At 38.9% G+C, this 21,693-nt stretch overlaps 1 protein-coding gene across 2 annotated transcripts in view; it reads left to right on the top strand.

Annotated features, from left to right (window-relative positions):
- Positions 1 to 21,693, top strand: part of ITGB6 (integrin subunit beta 6) — a 57,570-nt gene that overhangs the window by 24,898 nt on the left and 10,979 nt on the right. For both annotated transcript variants that reach the window (XM_038422533.2, XM_038422532.2), the window contains exons 9-15: positions 696 to 785; positions 5,330 to 5,464; positions 5,700 to 6,117; positions 7,431 to 7,653; positions 10,193 to 10,290; positions 14,327 to 14,446; positions 19,024 to 19,190. In XM_038422533.2, coding sequence (XP_038278461.1) covers positions 696 to 785; positions 5,330 to 5,464; positions 5,700 to 6,117; positions 7,431 to 7,653; positions 10,193 to 10,290; positions 14,327 to 14,446; positions 19,024 to 19,190 — 1,251 coding nt within the window. The remainder of the gene's footprint in view (positions 1 to 695; positions 786 to 5,329; positions 5,465 to 5,699; positions 6,118 to 7,430; positions 7,654 to 10,192; positions 10,291 to 14,326; positions 14,447 to 19,023; positions 19,191 to 21,693) is intronic.

Genomic DNA, 21,693 nt, shown 5'->3' with positions numbered 1-21,693 from the left:
CTAGCTGCTGAGTGTCATGCTACAATGACAGCACTGAGGTGAGACTGGACATTAAATGACCACAATTTTCTTAACACAAACCCAGCATGTAATCAGGGCATTAGGCAGACAATTCTTCCTGAATTATAACTAACCATTGATTAACGTGTGGTATTTCTATTCCAGTCATAAAACAGCAGCAAATAGTTCAGAGCCTATTCCAGGCTCGCCAATCTCATTCTTATTGAGGCCTTATGTCCCCTTCATCACTGAGCCCTTGTACACAGTACACTATATGCTAGTTAACATGTACCTGCCTCAGAAAAGTACAGTTTCTTAAACAAATGCATATCGTGCCCATGGGAACAACATTACAATAGTAGTAAGAGTAGCAGAATCAGGCTCTGATTATTTTTATTAAAAACAAATAGAACTGTTGAGAGGATATTTTCATTTTAATTGGAGAACACTATAGGGTGAGATTTTCAAAAATCTCAGTGACTTGTGCTCCTCCATTGACGTTCAACAGGACTTGTCTCACTCTAAAGTCACTTAGTGCTTTTGAAAATCCTACTTATAATTCTTTAGATTGGTAGTTATGGGTTTGGGGGGTGAGGGATGTTGCCAGCAAGATGGACCATACCACCTATTACGAATTTATGCTTTCAAATTATTGTTAACAGCTCAAGTTTATATTTTATACTTGCTCTTTACAGAATTATGCCAAACTTATTCCTGGAGCTACTGTTGGACAACTTCAGAAAGATTCTGGAAATATTCTCCAATTGATCATTGATGCATATAAGGTATGTTTATAACATACTTCTCCTTTTGCATGTCTGCTATTCTCAGATATTAAATTGTGATTTGGTGAAAACAATTGCCTTTGTTTACAATAAGCACATCAGTTGTGCACAGATGCCCAGCATTACAGAAACTTTCCGTTAGGTCCTGAAAAAAAGAATATGAATGTTCAAATGTTTGAATGTTCAAAAAATCACACTGTTTTGCAGTGATATTGGAAAACAATGCACTAAGAATGCTATTCTCTGCTTTCGATATGTGGTGGTGCCGCTGTGAGGTTGTTCTAATGTTTTTAAAGGACGGAATATAGCACGAAAAAATATTTGAATGTGTTTAAGATTATGTGGGGAAATACAAATAGGGACATAAACCTGGTGCTGCCTTTCAGAGCCTTGTTTATAAAATAGATCCTGGCTGCCTTGCTCTGGGAAGTCAGGGGAATCTCTCTGTGTACATTTATAGTAATATATTGAGGGTGTTAGTCCCTGTTTTGTTTTGTTTTTCTTTACTTCGCTTTTCTTTATTACAAGCATGTACTTTAACAATTACTACCTTTAAAAAAAAACCTCTTTGTAATTATCATTTCCTGTGCTTTTTTATTCTCGCATCCTTTATTTGTATCATATCTCTAATATGTTCAACAAAATTATTTTGATTTGCAGGACAAAGAAAAAAGTAGCACAAATTGTGAAATCTTTTATAATTAATTATAATTAATTATAATTAATAGCTTTTTATACTATGAGTTTCTAATAAACACCAACAGATTTTCTATAATGTAAAAAAATAAATATAACAATGCACTTTAAAATCAATCAATCAATGACTACTATTGTAACAGACCTGCGGTGAAATCCTGGCCCCATTGAGGTCAATGGTAAAACTTCCAGTGGAGCCAAGATTTCACCTCTGGAGTTTAATTTAGGACTAAGGGTAAATGCCTTATGCTAGGATTAATTGAGGATGGAATTTTAGGACAAAGATACTGTTACCCCACCTTTAATGGATGAAACACCACTTTTACTTACTATCTGCAAGGGAAGTGAAGCTGGAAAATGGAACCTGGCCACTCCGACATTGCTCAGCACTCCACAAATAGTGGGTAGTTTGAAAAGTACAGGGTTCCTCTGATCAGAAAGAGTGAGTGGAGTGCCAATGAGAGCCTCCTATAGATACCTATGGTGCCACATATGAATCAAGGCCTCCTGGCTGAGAGACTTTCAGAATTTATTCGTGCCCATTTTATTAATGTTGAAGGTTAATTATTCCATTAGTTTGAAACTCTTTTAAGCACAAAAAGCAAGTTAACACAAACACTAAGAAAATCCTCCTCCCCACCTCCTTGAGGGTAATATTTATTTTGCAGAATATTTTATATAAAAATGAAGTGATGCCTCACTGAATGAAACACCATTTCCTTATATTTGGTGGGAGCCTAGAAAAGCTGAAATTGTGGCGGGAATAAAGGTGGACTTGTTAAAAATCACACGATTGGGACTTAGAAATTCTAGGTTCTAGTTCCAGCTCTGCCACACTCCTGTGTCACCTTGCAGTGTCTCTCTCTGCCTCAGTTTCCCCATCTGTAAAATAGAAACAATAATAATTACCTACCTCGGAAGGATGGTGTTAGGTTCAATCTGTGAATGTTTCTAAAATGCTTTGTTCTTTATATGAAATGCACTATAGAAACTCAAGTTATTAATATCACTCAGATGTAATGGCCTCTAAAATCTTCAGTGGGAGTAAGCAAATTAGGAAACTATGAGTTGTCAAAATATTTGTTGTATAATGTTCTCATGTTCCCCCCCCCCCCCCCGCCGCTCCAGTGTGATTCATAGTCTCCAGTAAGCATGTCGCTACTTGCTTTGACAAAGGTTATATCTGTATTAGCTTTGTATCTTCAAAGCACTCATTCAAGTTGCATAATATCTGAAATGAAGCCTGTTGATCCCCAAGTTATTCCAGCATTCTTAAAAATACAAATAATTCTGTTCTCTCCAGCAGCCAAGTCCCTTTTGGCTTACAGGGTAAGAAAGATTGAAGGAATAATATTTTAAACAGATCAGGTACCAGTTTTGATCAGGGGGAGCTGCTGGCAAAGGCTCAAGTTTGTAACACTGCTGATGCCTGTTTCATTCAGGAAATCTTTAAGTTAAAAGTGCTTCTGCAGGAACGTTTTAATGCTCACTGTACTTGGGAGCCAGATTCTGATCCCAGTTATGCCCATGTAACCCACTAGATGTGAGTCTTCTCTTAAAGTCATGGAGGTGAATACAGGGTGGAGTTTGACCCCAGATTTCCATTCATTTTCAGCTGAAGGTGATATATATTTTTAATTTAAAAAAAATTTCACAAATAGAAAATGGAGACATGGTGATAAAGATCTATCTCATCCATCTGACCAAAAGGATAATGGGCTTATGCACAGCAGCATTTAATTTGTACTTACAATTACAATTTCACTTTTAAATAGTTTTGCAGTGCTGCACTTCAGTTTCAGCCCTGGACCTCCAATATAGCTGATGGAGTGAGGAGTTGAAAATCAGCCTATTATATGGTACATCTTATAAAGTCTGCATTGCCAACTCTCCTTATTTTAGCATCATTCTCATGGTAGCTGATGCTTTTGTTAGAGCCCCAGCTGCTGGAATCTGTTACGGTTTGGGAATCTCTGCTTTTGGTTTTTGTGGTTTTTTTTTTAAGGTATTTTCTTGCCTTCATGGCTGCAGAGTAAAGCTTGACCATGTGACCCTAAACATCCCCACACCAGATTGCAAATCAAAAGAACACAATATTTATTATTTTAATCTCATAATTTTTAAGCAAATCTCATGATTTTCTGGGGCTGGACTCATAATTTTTGAATGCTTGGAGTTGGCAATAATATAACTTGCACTAAGGGTTACCGTAAATCCCTGTCCTCTGCCTATATGTGCACACAAGACCTTGCTGGCAGCAGAAACTATATAGTTCCACTGCCTGGAGAGTGCAGGATTTGGGGATGCCACACACAGATTGCACAGACCCTGCCAGCTGAATTAGAGCTCTCTAAGGAGGTTCCTTTGTGCTTCCAAACAGAGAAGGCTGGGGAACAGCAGAGCAAGATGATGTGCCAATCTTCCTGCTTCAGAGGGAGATGCAGGCAGCACAGAGGCTACTTCAGCCTGGGGCTGGAGTAGCAGCAAGGAGGGAGAGATTGCATCCCATGCAGTTCCCCAACTTGATCCTCACTGCACAGCCTTGTTGCTCAAGCTGTGTGCTGTAGAGTGGATTTGGAGCTAAATGAATATATTAAACATCTTGCTTAACAAATGTGCTGCTATTCTTTATCTTATTAAAATAATACCTCAGTGAGGTTTTTCAGATGGAAAGATGCAATTAAAATGAGGTAGATAAACAGACAATGTAGAGAATCCAAGGTTTATACAAACGAGACAGTTATGCAAATTTATACATATTCCACTTGAAGTTTCAGCTAATGCCCATTGCACCTACTCCTGCAAACCTTCACTCAAGTGAGTGGTCCCATTCATTAGGATGACTCACCTGAGAGTCTCCAGGGAATTTAAGAAAAAGTGGACATTTTCAAAAGCATCTAAGGAACTTAGGAACACAAATCCCATTGGAAGTCAGTGGGGCTTGTGCTCCTAAATCCCTTAAGCACTTTAGAAAATTTCCCATCAAACGGATTATGTATCCGAGGTTTAGCCTGATGCACGCTATTAATTGAATTAGAAATCCCATTAAAGTCCACAGGAGTCCATCTTGCCATCATCTTCAGTGATCTTTGGATTAATTCTCAGTATATTGTCAAAAGTGTAATACAAAAACATTTAAGAATGAAACCCAGAAAGCAGAGTGTGAGGGAGAGCAGGGAGCAACATGAAGAGTCTCTCTTCCTTAAGCAACAGTAGCATGATTTCTGGCATTACTGAATCCATTTTGAAATCCAAGCAAAAGCTCATAAACTGAAAGAGTTTTCATCTGGGGAACAGAAGAAAACAGGAAGAAGAAGAAACTTAGATTTACACAAGGGAGTGAGCCAGAGCCAAAGGATTAGGGCTGGCTCTGGTACTGGAAAGATAGGGCCAAATCCTGGAGTCTTTTCTCTGGCTATTCTCAGACAAAACTGGGTGTCATGCCTGAGCAAAGACTGCAAGGTTACATGCTAAATAAGGAAAGCTACAGTGTTAGCAAAGTGATCATATAAATTCCTCAATAAGGCTAGGGTTAAATTAAAACCTACAGAAGGGAGTAAAGCACTTAGAAATGAAAGAAGACTTATTAGACCATTAAGTACATTCCCCTACAAGTGCAGGAGATGGTCGTTCTGGTATTAGATATTCAGCTGATATGGCAGTTGACTTTAGCCTAAAGGCCAATACTTTGTTCATTTTACATTTTTCTTGTAAGAAAGAAGTATGTAAATAAAGTATCAAAATGCTGAATTCTTTACTGCACAGATACGGTTGAGTTTTTCCAATATACGTCACAAAGATGTGGAGCATTAGCAACCATTCCATCCATCGTGTTCCTTTTCTTTAAGGAGCTGCGATCTGAAGTGGAGCTGGAGGTGTTAGGAGACACAGAAGGACTCAATCTCTCTTTCATGGCAATCTGTAACAATGGTACTATTTTTCCGCACCAGAGGAAATGTTCCCATATAAAAGTGGGAGACACAGTAAGTAGATAACAGATTCTCAAATGACGTTCATTCCTGCAAAACTGAGAGAGATTTTTAGAACACCAAGGCATAAATCTTGCTTCCTTTATTTAATAAATCTCTTCCAAACAAATTGAGAGTTATTAGGCAATACCTAATAAATTCTTGTTCTTGGCTGTGCATTATATTTCCAGAGTATTCTTTGCATTTAGTATGCTGCAGCCACGAATGGTTAATATATTTTCTTTTCCAGGTCTCTTTCAACATGACAGTAAGCCTACCTTCCTGTGAGAAAAGGTGGAGGCAGATTGTAATAAAGCCTGTCGGCCTGAGTGATGCCCTGGAAATTGATATTCAGCTGGAATGCAGCTGCAACTGTCAGAAAGAGGCTGAGATGAACAGTTCCAAATGCAGCAAAGGAAAGGGCTCTTTTGAGTGTGGAGTGTGTGCCTGCAACCCTGGCTACATGGGTCCTTATTGTGAATGTAATGAAAACTCCCTGAGCACAAATTCCTGTAAAAGCTCTCCAGAGCAGAGCTCCTGCAGCGGGAGAGGTGACTGTTACTGTGGACAGTGTATTTGCCATTTCTCAGTGTACGGAAATATTTATGGACCATACTGTGAATGTGACAATTTCTCTTGTGTGAGATTTAAAGGATTGCAATGTGGAGGTATGTCCCCCTTAAAGTATTTTTAAAATCCATATTATAACCTTTTATGTAGATATAACCTTCATTATAGGAGTATTCCCAGATGTGAGCTAATTTCAAGGTTTTGACATTTGTTTTCATTCCACATCAGCATGAAATCAGGACCTTTCAAAAATTTCTGCAAAAAAATGAGAGAGAGAGAGAGAGAGAGAGAGAGAGAGAGAGAGAGAGAGATCCCTTCCCACCCCAGAATACCCCATAGCCCAGTGGTTATGGCACTCACCTGGCATGTGGGAGTCCCAGCTTATGGGTCTTCCATATGCCATGTGAGTGCCCTAATTGTGATGCTATAGTAGCAGTGTCTCATTCTTTCCTGTTGGAGCTCTTCCATTTTCTACAAATAAATAATTAAATATTAATTGGACCAGAGAGAATGAGGGACTGTACCTCAATGGTTAGGACAAGTTCCTGTGTCTCCCACATCCCAGGTGAGTGCCTTAACGCCAGACTATTGTCAACTCCAGAGTGTGTGTGTCTCATTTTGTCATTTCCAGATCTGTCCCCAAAACTGTAATATTACTCTCTTTGATAATTATCCAAGTATGCTCTCCTGTATTTAATCACTAGTTTTATATCAGTAATGCCAATGATATAAGTAAAAAGAAAAGGAGTACTTGTGGCACCTTAGAGACTAACAAATTTATTAGAGCATAAGCTTTCGTGAGCTACAGCTCACTTCATCGGATGCATTACGATGCTCTAATAAATTTGTTAGTCTCTAAGGTGCCACAAGTACTCCTTTTCTTTTTGCGAATACAGACTAACACGGCTGCTACTCTGAAACCAATGATATAAGTGGAATTGCTCTTGATTTACACCAGTGTCAGTGAAGTAAGAATCAGGCCCTTTATATTTATTTTTTTCTTCTGGACTGAATTCTGTCTGCTACTGTGTTGTAATCCAGAACAAGTCCATTAAAAACAATGGGAATAGAGTTAAACTGGCATCTCTCTGGAGTAGCACAGTAGTGAATCAGGTAGGTTGGAGTTATCCCAGTGTCAATGAAAAGACAATTTGGAGGATCGAGTCTTATCTCCCACCCACATATACCAGGAGCGACTCCATTAAAGTGAATAGAGTTGCACTAGTTTAAGTGAGATGCAAATCAGGCCCTTTACGTTTAACTATACATTGAAAAGAGTGTTTTTTTTTTAAATATGAGAGGTGCTGGTAGTAATGAAAATGTGCATTCTGAAATAGAATGCTTGGAATGACTTCTTCTGTCACTTTTAAATGAAAACACTAACCTGGCAGGATACCCATTACTTTTCTAGGTAATGGTGATTGTGACTGTGGTGAATGTGTATGCCACAGGGGATGGACTGGTGAATATTGTAACTGCACAACTGACATTAACTCCTGTGTTTCTGAGGATGGAATACTGTGTAGTGGAAGAGGTGAATGCATTTGTGGAACATGTGTTTGCACAAATCCCGGGGCCTCAGGCAGCACATGTGAAAGATGCCCTACATGTGGTGATCCTTGTAGTTCCAAACGGTAAGGTACTGTTTTTACCATGTTTGTATTTTCTGCTTCATTCAGATGTGTACAGTATATTAATAGCTCTGGGGTGCTATTCCCACCACATTTTTCCTGGGTGTTGGTCCTAGAACCTAAGGGCTTCTTCTGTGCAATCTAATCATAATGCAGAAACCAAACATTTCTCAGCATTAATCCGCTAGATCTCAAAATGAACTTTAGGAAAAATACTTCCCCTAGTTTCAGCTGGCACAGAGCACTATGTCACATTTCCACTTCTGCCACTTGGTTGTACAAAGAAGCCCCACAATGAATTCAGTTGAGCAATACTGACATCTGTTCAGGGAACAGAACAACACCGCAGCATAACCAATATCACAGAAAGGAAAACAAACAGGGAAGGAACATGTAATAAAGTTTACAACATGACTGTTAATTTATTTATGTCTATGGATTCATTAGGCTAAGTTCTGCTCTCAGAAGCTACACCAGCTTTACACATGTATAGCAACTCAAATACCAAATTCAGCTAAATGTCACGTGGATTAAGCAGGTCCAACTGCTACAGGTGTGTCTGGATGAGTTCAGTGGAGATAAAAGCAGTAGTGTAAGCTATGCATCAGGTATAAGCCAACCTGAGACTGATTGTAAATGGCAAAGAGACACTGATTTCGCCTTCATGGAGATATGTAAAAGATATTGCATGTGAGGGTATATCAGTAAAAGCATCAAAAAAGAGGGTAAGAAAAGCAGAGCCTCTAAATACACACATTCATATGCCTGAACTATCGCCAAATCTTCCAAGGATAAATTCAGCCTTGATATAAGTAGGCATAACTGCTCAATTAGGCAAGGTGCTTGAATTGCTCCCCATAGAATACCGAAGTGGTGCGAAGTACCTTTGCACGTTCATGGAGTGCTGAATCAGTGCAAGTTACATTAAAGTATCGCTACTCTGCTACTTATATTGGGTTATACCTGAGGCCTGCTTCTTCTCCCACAATGTCTTTACCCCTTTGGAATTCCATTGCCTTATTCTCAATATAGGATTGTAAATGAGAAAGGAACCAGTTCCATGATGTGTAACTTATACCACCATGGCTCTGTACAACTAGTGGATCCCAAAAGGCCAATACAGTTTGCTCAAGACTCGCATTCATAGGCTAGGTGCATAATATTTTGAGTAAACATAGCCCTTGAGCATAAGTACATTATGCAGTAAATATATTGATCTCTTCAGACTCTAATTCAGCAGACTAATAGGAGATGCATAGTTATCTGATGGGCATTTAGTTTGTATATTAAAAATATATTCCACATCATCCATTTGTCAGAACTTTTTCATCTCTCCTCTTTCTCTGTCACTGCCATGACAGCTGAAACATATGGCTGGAAAAGCCAAGAGAGAGAAGATGTGGAAGACATGGCTAAGTTAAGAGACCAGGTCAGAGGGGACTGAGACATGGTTAGGCAGCTGAGAAAGTAAGGAAAGTAGTTTGAGAAACATGGCAAATATGACCAAAACACCAACAACACTGAATGTATCTACATTTGATAGGGACTATCCCCTTACCCACTCATGTAGTCTATTCACTGCTTCACTTGTGCGTGATAAGGTCACCCCTATCTCATGAAAACAATCACAGAACCTTCAGCATTATTCTCATGGAGATATGTAATTCAATGCAACAATTGTGATGGCCAGTTCCTTTTTAGTTAGTTAGTCCTACAGAGTTGTTCTTCCAGAGTCTCAGCCTCTGAATCCAGTCAATGCTTTAAACCCAGAATTATTCCAATATACTTTGCAACAACAATTTTCTTATGTGAACTTCATTTATGTATTTTCTTTATTCCGCTAGCAGACTCTAGACCCACTCCAGGTCCCATTGAATCACTGGGAGACTTCCTATTGACTTCAGCGGGAGTTGGATCAGACCCCGAGTTTGTTTTTAAATATTCCAGTCATTGTACAAGTAAATAAATTAAATAAGATACTTTGCCAATAACTTGCATCAGCTTAATTAGTATCTATGTTAGTAGCTCCTGAGACAAGTGAACTGTATTTGAGAGACATCTGTTAAGATACCTAAACATGTTTTTAGTCACTTGGTAAATATAACACGTTACTTAAGAGATTTTAAACATAGGGAGATTTATATTGGGTTCCCAGCCTCCTCACATATTAGTCCATTTGGTAGACATTCTTCTGACAAGTATTTAGTGAAGGTTTAATTCAGAACCTTTATCTTGAAAAATGAATGCTATGTATGAGTAACCCCATTTCTTTAGCAGACATACATGAATAATGTTGCCTGGGGTTCTGTCTGGTAACTAACAAGAGCTTAGCAAGAAAGAGGGCAAAAGAGTACTTAACTACAGTACCTTTATTCAGGGTTTTTTTGAGGCAATACATATCACATTTCTGAGAACTACTGTATCTATAGCACAAGACCTTTTGTTGGCTTTTTTTAAAAAAGTAGACAGCATATATATTCCTCTTTATATTTGTGCTTTGTAACGGATAGAGATTGAAGAGCTTTTGAATTATTTTTCACAGGAGCTGCATAGAATGTCATTTGGCTTCTGATGTCCAGTCAGAGGCAGAATGCAATGAAAAATGTAGATTAGTTGATGCAACTGTCAACAGTGCAGAAGGTTTGTACATCTTTTATTTAACTGCCTTTTGTTGTCTGCCTTGTTAATCGTAGCTTCATTTTTCATTAGTTTTACATAAAAGTATATACAATATCTGAAAATTACTGCAGTACATACATAGTTTTTTTTCCATGGGATTGGCTCCAAAAATTATACAGGTTATTTGTTCCTATCACTATCTATCTACATATAGAATACTGCACTGAAAAGATCCTTATTAATAGCAGTCAGAACTATTTATCCCTTCAGATTAATTAACTCACCACTATACACCTAGTTTCCTAACCAACTTTTGAAAACTATAATCCACCTATGGCTGAATTTTACTCTTATGTGCACTAATACAAACTCCCAATGAAAGCAGTATCCTGACAAAAGCATTTAGGTGTAAAATTATACCCAATCCATAAGTTTCATTGTGATTTTGGCCCTCAGATGCACATGCAGTGATCCCATTGAAGTCCATGAGAACTCCCAGAACAGAAATTGACCTTGAATAAAATGTTACCCTCATAGACAAAGAAATAAAACTTTAAACAAGATGCTAAGCAATATCATTGCTTTTTCTAAACAGAAATACACACAAATACACATACACGTTTTTCTCTGTTTCTTCAGATTGCCTACTTTGCGCACTTGACAGTGCTTTGTGCAGAGTCAGTTTCACTTCCTACTTTTTAAGCACTAGCATCACATTTATAAGTGCTGTGCAGGAAGCTCACTTGAATGTTCTTGTCCCTACACTCCAATAGGGTTTCAATATAACACAACAACTGGTGGAGGTGCTGAAGTTTCTGAGTTTATATAGGTGCTACTTTATGTTACTGTTTTTCATGGATGAAGAGAAATTGTCAAATTAATGTTAAGTATTAAAAATTGTAAATATCTAAAAATGCTGAGATAGTCGCAAAAATCTGTATGTCCCACAGGAGCCGGAGAAGGAAACTGAGGAAAGGTCAAGGAGGCATCTGTCCCTCCATGTAGCTAGGTATGGAGCTATAAGCCAGGGAACAGGGTTAGGAGGAACATACTCACCCAGCTTATGGAGTCAGGCAGAGAAGAGGATCAGGGAAATAAGCTGCAGATTGGGGAGAGGGCCAGGCACTTGCTTTGAGCTGCATCTCTGAGGCACATGCACAGCCAGGGTTCAGTGTATTCTCATACTCCTCCCCCTGCTGTGCTCCGCACACACATCCTATCAGGTCTATACATGTTCCCTTACTGTTTGTAGGAGTCACAATAAAGCAATTTTAAAAGCCCAGGACAGTATGATTAGAAAAAATCTCAAAGGAGCATAAGTGGCAGATATATTTGACAAGTGATTTTGTCCCACTTTGGCATAATTAAGAACATTTAAGAGGAGGCACCCCTTTAAACGTGTCAGCTTCCCATCTCAGTGCAATGTAAACCTCAGACACTAATCCTATAGTCCTGCTGCCTAGGATGAACTTTGCATGCTACCTGACCCAGTACAATGCTGAAACACTTCAGAAGGAATTAAACTGGTGCAGTTGGAACAGTTTTCATAGTGGGGATGCTGAAAGCCATTGAACAAAACTGTAAGACCTGTGTATGATGGAAACTACTTCAAGCCAGGAGGTGCTGCCACACCCCTAGCGTCCCTAGTTCCAGCACCCCTGAACTGATGTGTACATTTTTTTATCCTTATTCTTCAGATAAATTTGTTTTAAAAATCAGCTCCTTACTGTTATTTTATTTAAATTCTTGTTTCTTTTTTGAGATGGGGAGCGGTAGGGATACCTTGTTAAAAAGACAAGAAATTTTCCAGATGACCTGATAAATGCTGCAATCTAAAACTCTTTTTGCATCCACTAGCATGTCCAGGAACCCACTGAGGTTTAACTGAGTTTTATGTGTTCTCAGGGCCCAGTTCTCCACTGTGTTGTTGCAGTTTTATACTGGTGTAACTCCATTGATTTCAAACTCTGCTGAAATCAATGGTATTATGCCGGTATAAAACTGGATTAATGTAGTGGATCAGGGCCACAGATACCATAATTAGTGCAAATTACAAATGTTTACTAAACATATTTTTGTGTTCTCTTGTTGTTAAAAACTCAGTGTGCACTACTGTGGGCTGTATGGTGATACAGAAGGGCCAGGGAGCAGTGGGAGAGTGCTAGAAATATAAACTCAAGGGTAATTAAGGTGTGGTTCCCTGTAGACTAGGGAAGGTTGCTGTAGGCTAATTGGAGCACATGCAGTCAATTAAGGCCCTGTTAGGAACCTAATAAAACCCCCTGTGTCAGGCAGATAGAGGAGGAGGAAGGATTGGTGCTTGGAGATATGTTGGAAGATTTGGAAGACCTGAGAATTGGAGTAAGGGAGACCCTGCCCAGCAGGACAGGGAGACTCCCTCCCCCCAGCATCTAAGGACTGAGGGTAACCCCACCTAAGGGGGATGAGGGTATGAAATCCACAGGGGTTGAGAGAGGCTGGGACTCAGAGTGAGGAGCAAACCCAGATCCCTCCCCCTTCCCTCCTCTACCACCTTCCTGGGCTAATAGTGGGGCCCTCAGCACCTAAGAGCAGGGGCAAAGGGTGGCATCTTAGCTCCCCACCAAGAAAAGCACAGGACCCACCAAACTAAAATCAGCCATCTTGCCACAGTATGAATTTTTTAAAAACCTAAATAATGCCTAGTGTTAATGACCTCATATACTAAAACAGTGGTACACCTTGGAGGAGGAATGAATATATTCAGTGTAAGTAAAATTTAAGAAATTAAAGCAGTGTTGTCAAAACTCTGGAGTCAAGCCCTGAAAAATCCTGAGATTAGTTTGAGTCACGGCATTTTTAAAAAGTAATTTTTTAGGAGTTTTGTCTGAAGGAGTGGTGAATAGAGCCTTAAATACCAATAATGTTTCATTTTAAAAAATCCATTTGACAAACTTCTAGTTTTCTCACATCTATCTAAAAATAACAAAGACCAACAGGCTTCTTTTCAAAATTCATTAAAAGGAAAAACTAATTTTTAGAGCTGAGTTATTGTGTACATGTCGTGAAACTGTAGTTTAGAGGAGAAGCAACAGCAGATGTTCAGCTATAGAGGAGTTAGCAGGCATTGCTAAAAATGAAGGGTATTTTCTTTAATATAAAGATATTATATAATGTTAGAATTGGAATTGTGGCCCTTCTGGAATTGGATATACAATCTCAGATTCCAATCATTTTACTTCCTATTTGCTGTCTGCCACAACTATTCATTCCCACCCCTCACCTCTTGAATGAACTCACCATGAAAGGACCCCTACTTCGGAAAGGTTTGAAAAAAAAAAAAAAACTGGATTAAGTTTTCCCACACAAATACATTAAATGAAGGGGCAAGTAAAACTGGGCAGATTGTCATAATGGATTACTTTTGTATCTGTCTTCCGCTGAATCACATTACAATGATCCCACAACTATAGTTTTCTGTTATTAATTTATATTTTATTGTTGTCACAATACATGCCACTGTATTCTTTAGGAATCGCATTGTGGAAGAAATAAATGGTAGTCCTTTTAAAGATATCAGTATCTGTTTGATATGTGACTATCTACTTCTGAAATGTAATCTAGACACACTACCAGTAGCTCTAAGCCAAAGAGAACATATTGTTTACTTTGTACTAGAATCAGGGCTATTATATTCCCTATACAAATGGTGGAAAGGGTCTTGGAAGTATTTACAATTCACTGAAATTCACACTACAGCAGATTGATAGGTGCACTTGATGGTCAGTGCAGATTGACAACACCTGGACCTACTCTTCTGAAACGTACATGGAAAATCTAAAACAAAAACAAAAAGCCATTCAGAGTGGAAGAAAAAGTTGTTAAATATAGCGGACATTCTTAGGGTTATTTCTTAGGGATATTATTTTATTTTATTATATTCTTAGGGATATTTCTGCAGTTCTCTTCCTGTCTTTACTGTATGGTGAAAAGGCCATGACACACATTAATCCATAGTCTCTCTTTTTATTACATGTTAAATTGCACTTGACCTACTGGGTGGCTTCTTTTTCCACAGATTTCTCAAAGGATAAATCTATTCCCTGCTCGTTACAAGGGGAAAATGAATGTGTTACTACATTTCTAATGGCTACAGATGAACAGGGAAGGACAATCATTCATAGCATTAAGCAGAAAGGTGAGTTGTTAATATCACATTTTTAATATATACACATTGTATTAAAAGTACAGTTGGGAGAATCAAGCCAAACATATTGGAAGATTAGCAAGCTGAGATGTTACATACAGTACTGTATTTTCTTGTGTTAATAGTATTTCTCTACCTAACCAAAAAAAAGCACCTTCTAAATTATTTCTTTCATACGATGTTGAAATGAGACATGACTGTTCTTGCAATACTAGCAGTATAGACTAGTGGACTGAGCACAAGGCTAGGACCGAGACATTGCTGATCTAAATCCGGCTCTGACTCCCTCTATGGCCTTGAGGCAAGTCACTCTATCTCTGTTTCAATTTCCTTATCTGTAGAGTTTGGATAACATTTAATTCTCTATAACACAGAACTGATGTGAGGATTGATTAGTTAGTTTTTCAGAAGTACTGTGGGAGTACTAAACATTATGAAAACGATGACGATGATGATGATACCAAATACCATCACATTACATGACAAATTACCTGTAAAATCTTATTCATATAGATACAAAAAATTTTAATAGATTAACAAGTATCCATAATAGCTACACTAGACATGATGAAGCAAATATTTTATGATGTGCAAATATTTTTAAAATCATGCCTTGCCCACATAATTACATTTAACATAGCACTATTACCAAGTTTTGAATGATTTTCACAAAGTTACCCTAGATATTGAACAGTCATTTTTAATAAGGTATGTCCTTTCATTTACAAATATTGCTCTATCTATTGTGGTGTTTGTCTTTTCTTGTCTTTCATTTAAAGATCCTAATTATGTGGGACATGAGAGAACACACTCCTCTTAATTACTAGACAGCATATTTCCAGGCAGACAAATACATTTTTGGACACACCTAGGGTTGCCAACTTTCTAATAGCACAAAACCAAATATCCCTTCCCTGAGGCCCTGCCCCTTCTTAGAGGCCACTCTCCCCCACCCTCTCTCACTTTCAAAGGGCTGGGTCAGGGGGTTGAGGTGTTGGAGGGGTGTGAGAGCTCCAGCTGGGGGTATGGGCTCTGGGGTGGGGCCAGGGATGATGGTTTTGGGGTGAAGGAGAGGGCTCTGGGCTGGAGTAAGGGATTTGGATGTGGGGGGGTATGGGCTCTGGGCTAGGGGTGGGGCCAGAAATTAGGGGTTCAAGGTATGGGAGAGAGCTCCCAGCTGGGGCAGGGAGTTGGGGTGTTGGGAGGGGTGCAGGGTGAGGGCTTCTGGAGGAAATTGGGTGTGGGACAGGACTCCGGGCAGGGGGTTGGAGTACGGGGTCCCAGTGGTGCTTATTGCAGCTCCCAGGAAGTGGCCGCCAGGTCCCTGGGCACTTGGGCAGCTAGGGAGGCTCTGTGCACTGCCCTCATGCCCACAGGCGCCACCCCTGCAGCTCCCATTGGTTGTGGTTCCCAGTCAATGGGAGCTGTGGAGCCGGCATTTGGCGCAGGGGCAGCACGTGGAGCCTTCCTGGCCACCCATGCACCAGGGAACACAAAGACATAGTGGTTGCTTCTCGGAGCTGCGCGGAGCTAGAGCACGCAGGGAGTCTGCTTTAGCCCCAGGCCCCCGCTGTGCCGCCAACCGGATTTTTAACAGCCAGAGCTAACTGGAGTTGCCAGGGTCCCTTTTCGACTGGGCAGTCCGGTCGAAAACCAGATGACTGCCAACCCTAGACACACCCAGTGTCTCACTGCTAAAAGTTAGTTACATTATTAAGGAAAGAACTGCACATGCTTGCTTTCCTTCTGGCAGTATAACTTGAGGTTTGGAAAAGTTCTCCAGCCACTCATCATCTTTATTAATTCTGTGTGCAGTGTTTCTGCAATATCTGTCTCAGGAATTAAAGTGATTACACTGGAAATAATCAGCTACTTCTGTAAGAATATTATTGTTTAATAATAGTGGTGTGCCATTATATACGGTAGCTTTATACCAAAGAATGTTGCAACAAAGCTTTACAAAAAAGATGGAAGGTATACATATGTGTAAACTGCACTCTCCAGATTCAAGAACATAAAATATTTTCATAGCTGTATGATAGTCTCTTTATTAAATATATTTACTGTGTTTATTTAAAAAGGATTGATAGAAATAGCTTAACGCAGGCATACTACACGCAAATGCTTTGCAGCATTCCCCACAGAATTCTGACAATAAACCTAAATTCTAATCTGCTGTTCCACTTCTTAGCCTGTCTCAAGCAGAGGAACAATTATGCTGTGGTTTTGTGATGTATGCAAATGTGAAATAAGATGAGAACACCATGAACACTCCAAAGCTCATTTTCACTTGTTGATCTGAAGTTCAGGCTGCATGAACAGCTAATGCCTTTCTCCAGTGTTCAAACTAGACCTCTCAAAATGACATAATGACATCAATCAAAATAGTCATGCAAAATAAAAGTTGTGTAAATTATGCCAAACTGAAATGAATTCTAAATGTCATCAGACCATGGTTCAGAAGAAAATTTAATAAAATAGTAACCTTCATTGACTTTTATGAGTAATACTGGTTAATATTAAAATGATCCTTTAATTGAGAGCTGACAAAAAGAACATGCCCTCTTGGCTTTACAAGCCTATTATTATGTTGAGTTCTAGAAAAAAAAAATCTATCCCAGAATAATGCTGATTTTCTATTCCAAAATGCCCATGTTCAACCTAGGATTGCTAGCTAGCATTTATAGAACAACAACAAAATGAAACCATTTAAAAAGTGGTATTGAACTTCTAGCATGGTAACAACTTACATTCACCATGGAAATGAAAGTGAAACATTTCCAAAAATGAGGTGTCTAGAATACTTCTGTCTGGTTCAAAGATGTTAGTTCCTGTTTTTAAACACAGGCACCCTAAAAAAATTTACAAATCCCATGCCTGGACCCTTGTAATTAGCACCCAGATGTGTATAATGAACATATATGCACTGAAGTACCAACCTGAGCAATCAAGTGCGTTATTCTGAGTCCTACTTAGGTGCTTTTGTTTGAAAATTGGGCATCTGATTTTATGCAGTATCTCCTTATCCAATACTTCCGCTTATCTTCACTCCATCTTTACTCATGAGGTTTGGTCACTAAATGAAAAGGACATGACCATTTCAGATAGGGCTGAAAATGACATCTGTTCAGAACTGAGTGGATTCACGTGGGCAAGACCATGTCTGTATTTTTATGAGTATATTCAAATCCATGGAGGCCAAGACAAAGCAACTTCAGTTTAGTTTCTAGGGGTCTGATCTGCCCAACTGAAGTCAATGAGAGTTTTGTCATGGACTCTAGTGGGAGCTAGGTTAGCAATACTGTTTACATTATGGCAGTGGACATAAGAAAACAGCAGAAGTCTTTCTATATCTCATTTAGACCTGTGTGGAAAATGGAAATTCTGTTTTGCAGAGAATTTTGATATTTCAAAATTTGGCTTCACTCTGAATCAGAACAAAACCTGAACATTTCAAAATTCTCCATGAAAGAAAATTCCAGAAAAATAATCATTTTGGATCAATTAGAACATTTTGTTTGGACAAAATCAAAATGTTTCATTGATATTATGATTTTTTTAAAATGTTAAATTACATATTGTAATATAAAGAAATCGTACAGGATTTTAAAAGTTCCAAACAAAAAGTTGTTTCAAAATAAAAAATTGAAATTTTTTCAACTTGAAAATGTTGAAATGAGACATTTCAACATTGTCTGAACTTTTCCCCTTTTTTTTTTCTCCTAAATGAAATTTTTGCAAAATTGACATGATTTCCCAGTGTTTTGATTTTCGACAGAACTGCATTCTCTGATGGAAAATGGTTGTGTTGTAACTATATCTGAGCAACTCTAATCTTATTTATTTGAGTCAAATCCCAGTCCCACATCTGAGGCATTTCAAGAGGAATATTGGATTTTCTTGCTTTTCTTTATTTTTGAGATGCCATTTCCCCCAAGCTTCTCCATTTCACAATGCTGTTTCCCTGTGTTAGTAAAAAGGAAAGGAGCACTTGTGGCACCTTAGAGACTAACAAATTTATTAGAGCATAAGCTTTAGTAGTCATCCACTAAAAAGCCGACAATCTAGTCAGCATCTTTCCCTCTGCAATATGCTTGAGTGCCGTAAATCCAAGAAGTGAGACTATTGTGAGACTTCATGCTACCACTAAGCCAACCACTTTACTCATTTCTTTTGAAAAAATTACTTTGGGATTTTTATTTTTGGTGTTCCAAATTTACTCCAGAGAATCTGTATCTAGTTAATTTTGTATTAGAGCTATGGGAAACCTCCGTAGTGAATACTTTTTACCCTTGCAGTATAATCCTTCTGGGCCAGTTTCTCAAACCTTTTCCTCAGCCTGGTTTGAATTTCATGGAAATCGGAGCTAAACGGGGGCTTCAGATAAAACTATTTCAGCTGAGTTTCACTTTGAATTCTTGAGTTTGTATTCAGGGACTGCAAACTTTCCTTAACTTGAAAGAAAAGGTACATGCAACACCCAGCAAGGAAAACAAGCAGGTTCTTCTCAGCTGTTTTTAGTTAGCTATACTTGTAAATAACACTCATACCTTGCTTTGTTTCCACAGATTGCCCACAGCCTCCAAACATTCCAATGATAATGTTGGGTGTTTCTCTTGCTATCCTTTTGATTGGCATTGTTCTACTTTGTATATGGAAATTGCTAGTTTCTTTTCAAGACCGAAAAGAGGTTGCCAAGTTTGAAGCAGAAAGATCAAAGGCCAAATGGCAAACGGTATGTACTTGCATTAATTTTATACAAGTCTCTCTGATTTACGTAGATACTAAGGTCAGAAGGGACCATTCTGATCATCTAGTCTGACCTCCTGCACAATGCAGGCCACAGAATCTCACCCACCCACTCCTGTGAAAAACCTCACCTATGTCTGAACTATTGAAGTCCTCAAATCGTGGTTTAAAGACTTCAAGAATCAGAGAATCCTCCATCAAGTGACTCGTGCCCCATGCTACAGAGGAAGGTGAAAAACCTCCAGGGCCTCTTCCAATCTGCCCTGCAGGAAAATTCCTTCCCAACCCCAAATATGGTGATCAGCTAAACCCTGAGCATATGGGCAAGATTCACCAGCCAGATACTACAGAAAATTCTTTCCTGAGTAACTCAGATCCCACCCATCTAATATCCCATCACAGGCCATTAGGCCTATTTACCATGAATATTTATAGATCAATTAATTACCAAAATCACGTTATCCCATCATACTATCTCCTCTATGAACTCATCGAGTGTAATCTTTAAGCCAGATAGATCTTTTGCCCCCACTGCTTCCCTTGGAAGGCTATTCCAAAACTTCACTCCTCTGATGGTTAGAAACATTCGTCTAATTTCAAGTCTAAACTTCCTGGTGGCCAGTTTATATCCATTTGTTCTTGTGTCCACATTGGTGCTGAGCTTAAATAATTCCTCTCCCTCTCCTGTATTTATCCCTCTGATATATTTAGAGAGAGCAATCATATCTCCCCTCAACCTTCTTTTAGTTAGGCTAAACAAGCCAAGCTCCTTAAGTCTCCTTTCATAAGACAAGTTTTCCATTCCTTGGATCATCCTAATAGCTCTTCTCTGTACCTGTTCCAGTTTGAATTCATCCTTTTTAAACATTGGAGACCAGAACTGCACATGGTATTCCAGGTGAGGTCTCACCAGTGCCTTGTATGACGGTACTAAAACCTCCTTATCCCTACTGGAAATACATCTCCTGATGCATCCCAAGACCGCATTGGCTTTTTTCACAGCCATATCACATTGGCAGCTCATAGTCATCCGATGATCAACCAATACTCCAAGGTCATCCTTCTCCTCTGTTACTTCTAATTGATGCATCCCCATCTTATAACTAAAATTCTTGTTATTAATCCCTAAATGCATAACTTTACATTTCTCACTATTAAATTTCATCCTATTACTATTACTCCAGTTTACAAGGTCATCCAGATCCTCCTGTATGATATCCCGGTCCTTCTCTAAATTGGCAGTACCTCCCAACTTTGTATCATCTGCAAACTTTATTAGCACACTCCCACTTTTTGTGCCAAGGTCAGTAATAAAAAGATTAAATAAGATTGGTCGCAAAACTGATCCCTGAGGAACTCCACTGGTAACCTCCCTCCAGCCTGACAGTTCGCCTTACAGTAGGACCCGTTGTAGTCTCCTCTTTAACCAATTCCGTATCCATCTTTCGATGTTCATATTGATCCCCATCTTTTCCAATTTAACTAATAATTTCCCATGTGGCACGGTATCAAACGCCTTACTGAAATCTAGGTAAATTAGATCCCAAATGCATTTCCTTTGTCTAAAAAATCTGTTACTTTCTCAAAGAAGGAGATCAGGTTGGTTTGGCACGATTTACCTTTTGAAAAACCATGTTGTATTTTGTCCCATTTACCACTGACTTCAATGTCCTTAACTACTTTCTCCTTCAAAATTTTTTCCAAGACCTTGCATACTACAGATATCAAACTAACTGGCCTGTAGTTATCTGGATCACTTTTTTTTCCTTTCTTAAAAATAGGAACTATATTAGCAATTCTCCAATCATACAATACAACTCCTGAGTTTACAGATTCATTAAAAATTCTTGCTAATGGGCTTGCTGTTTCAGGTGCCAATTCCTTTAATATTCTTGGATGAAGATTATCTGGGCCCCCTGATTTAGTCCCATTAAGCTGTTTGAGTTTCGCTTCTACCTCAAATATGGTAATATCTACCTTCATATCCTCATTCCCATTTGTCATGCTTCCATTATCCCTAAGATCCTCTTTAGCCTTATTAAAGACTGAGGCAAAGTATTTGTTTAGATATTGGGCCATGCCTAGATTATCCTTAACCTCCACTCCATCCTCAGTGTTTAGCAGTCCCACTTCTTCCTTCTTTGTTTTCTTCTTATTTATATGGCTATAGAACCTTTTACTATTGGTTTTAATTCCCTTTGCAAGGTCCAACTCTACTTGACTTTTAGCCTGTCTCACTTTATCCCTACATGTTCTGACCTCAATAAGGTAGCTTTCCTTGCTGATCCCTCCCATCTTCCACTCCCCTGTATGCTTTCTGCTTTTTCTTAATCACCTCTCTGAGATGCTTGCTCATCCAGCTTGGTCTACCACTCCTGCCTTTGAATTTTTTCCCCTTTCTTGGGATGCAGGCTTCTGATAGCTACTGCAGCTTTGATTTAAAGTAATCCCAGGCCTCCTCTGTCTTTAGATCCATAAGGTTTTCAGTC

The sequence above is a fragment of the Dermochelys coriacea genome, chromosome 11 (assembly GCF_009764565.3).
Source record: "Dermochelys coriacea isolate rDerCor1 chromosome 11, rDerCor1.pri.v4, whole genome shotgun sequence".
NCBI lineage: Eukaryota > Metazoa > Chordata > Testudines > Dermochelyidae > Dermochelys > Dermochelys coriacea.
This window is presented reverse-complemented; position numbering and strand designations above follow the sequence as displayed.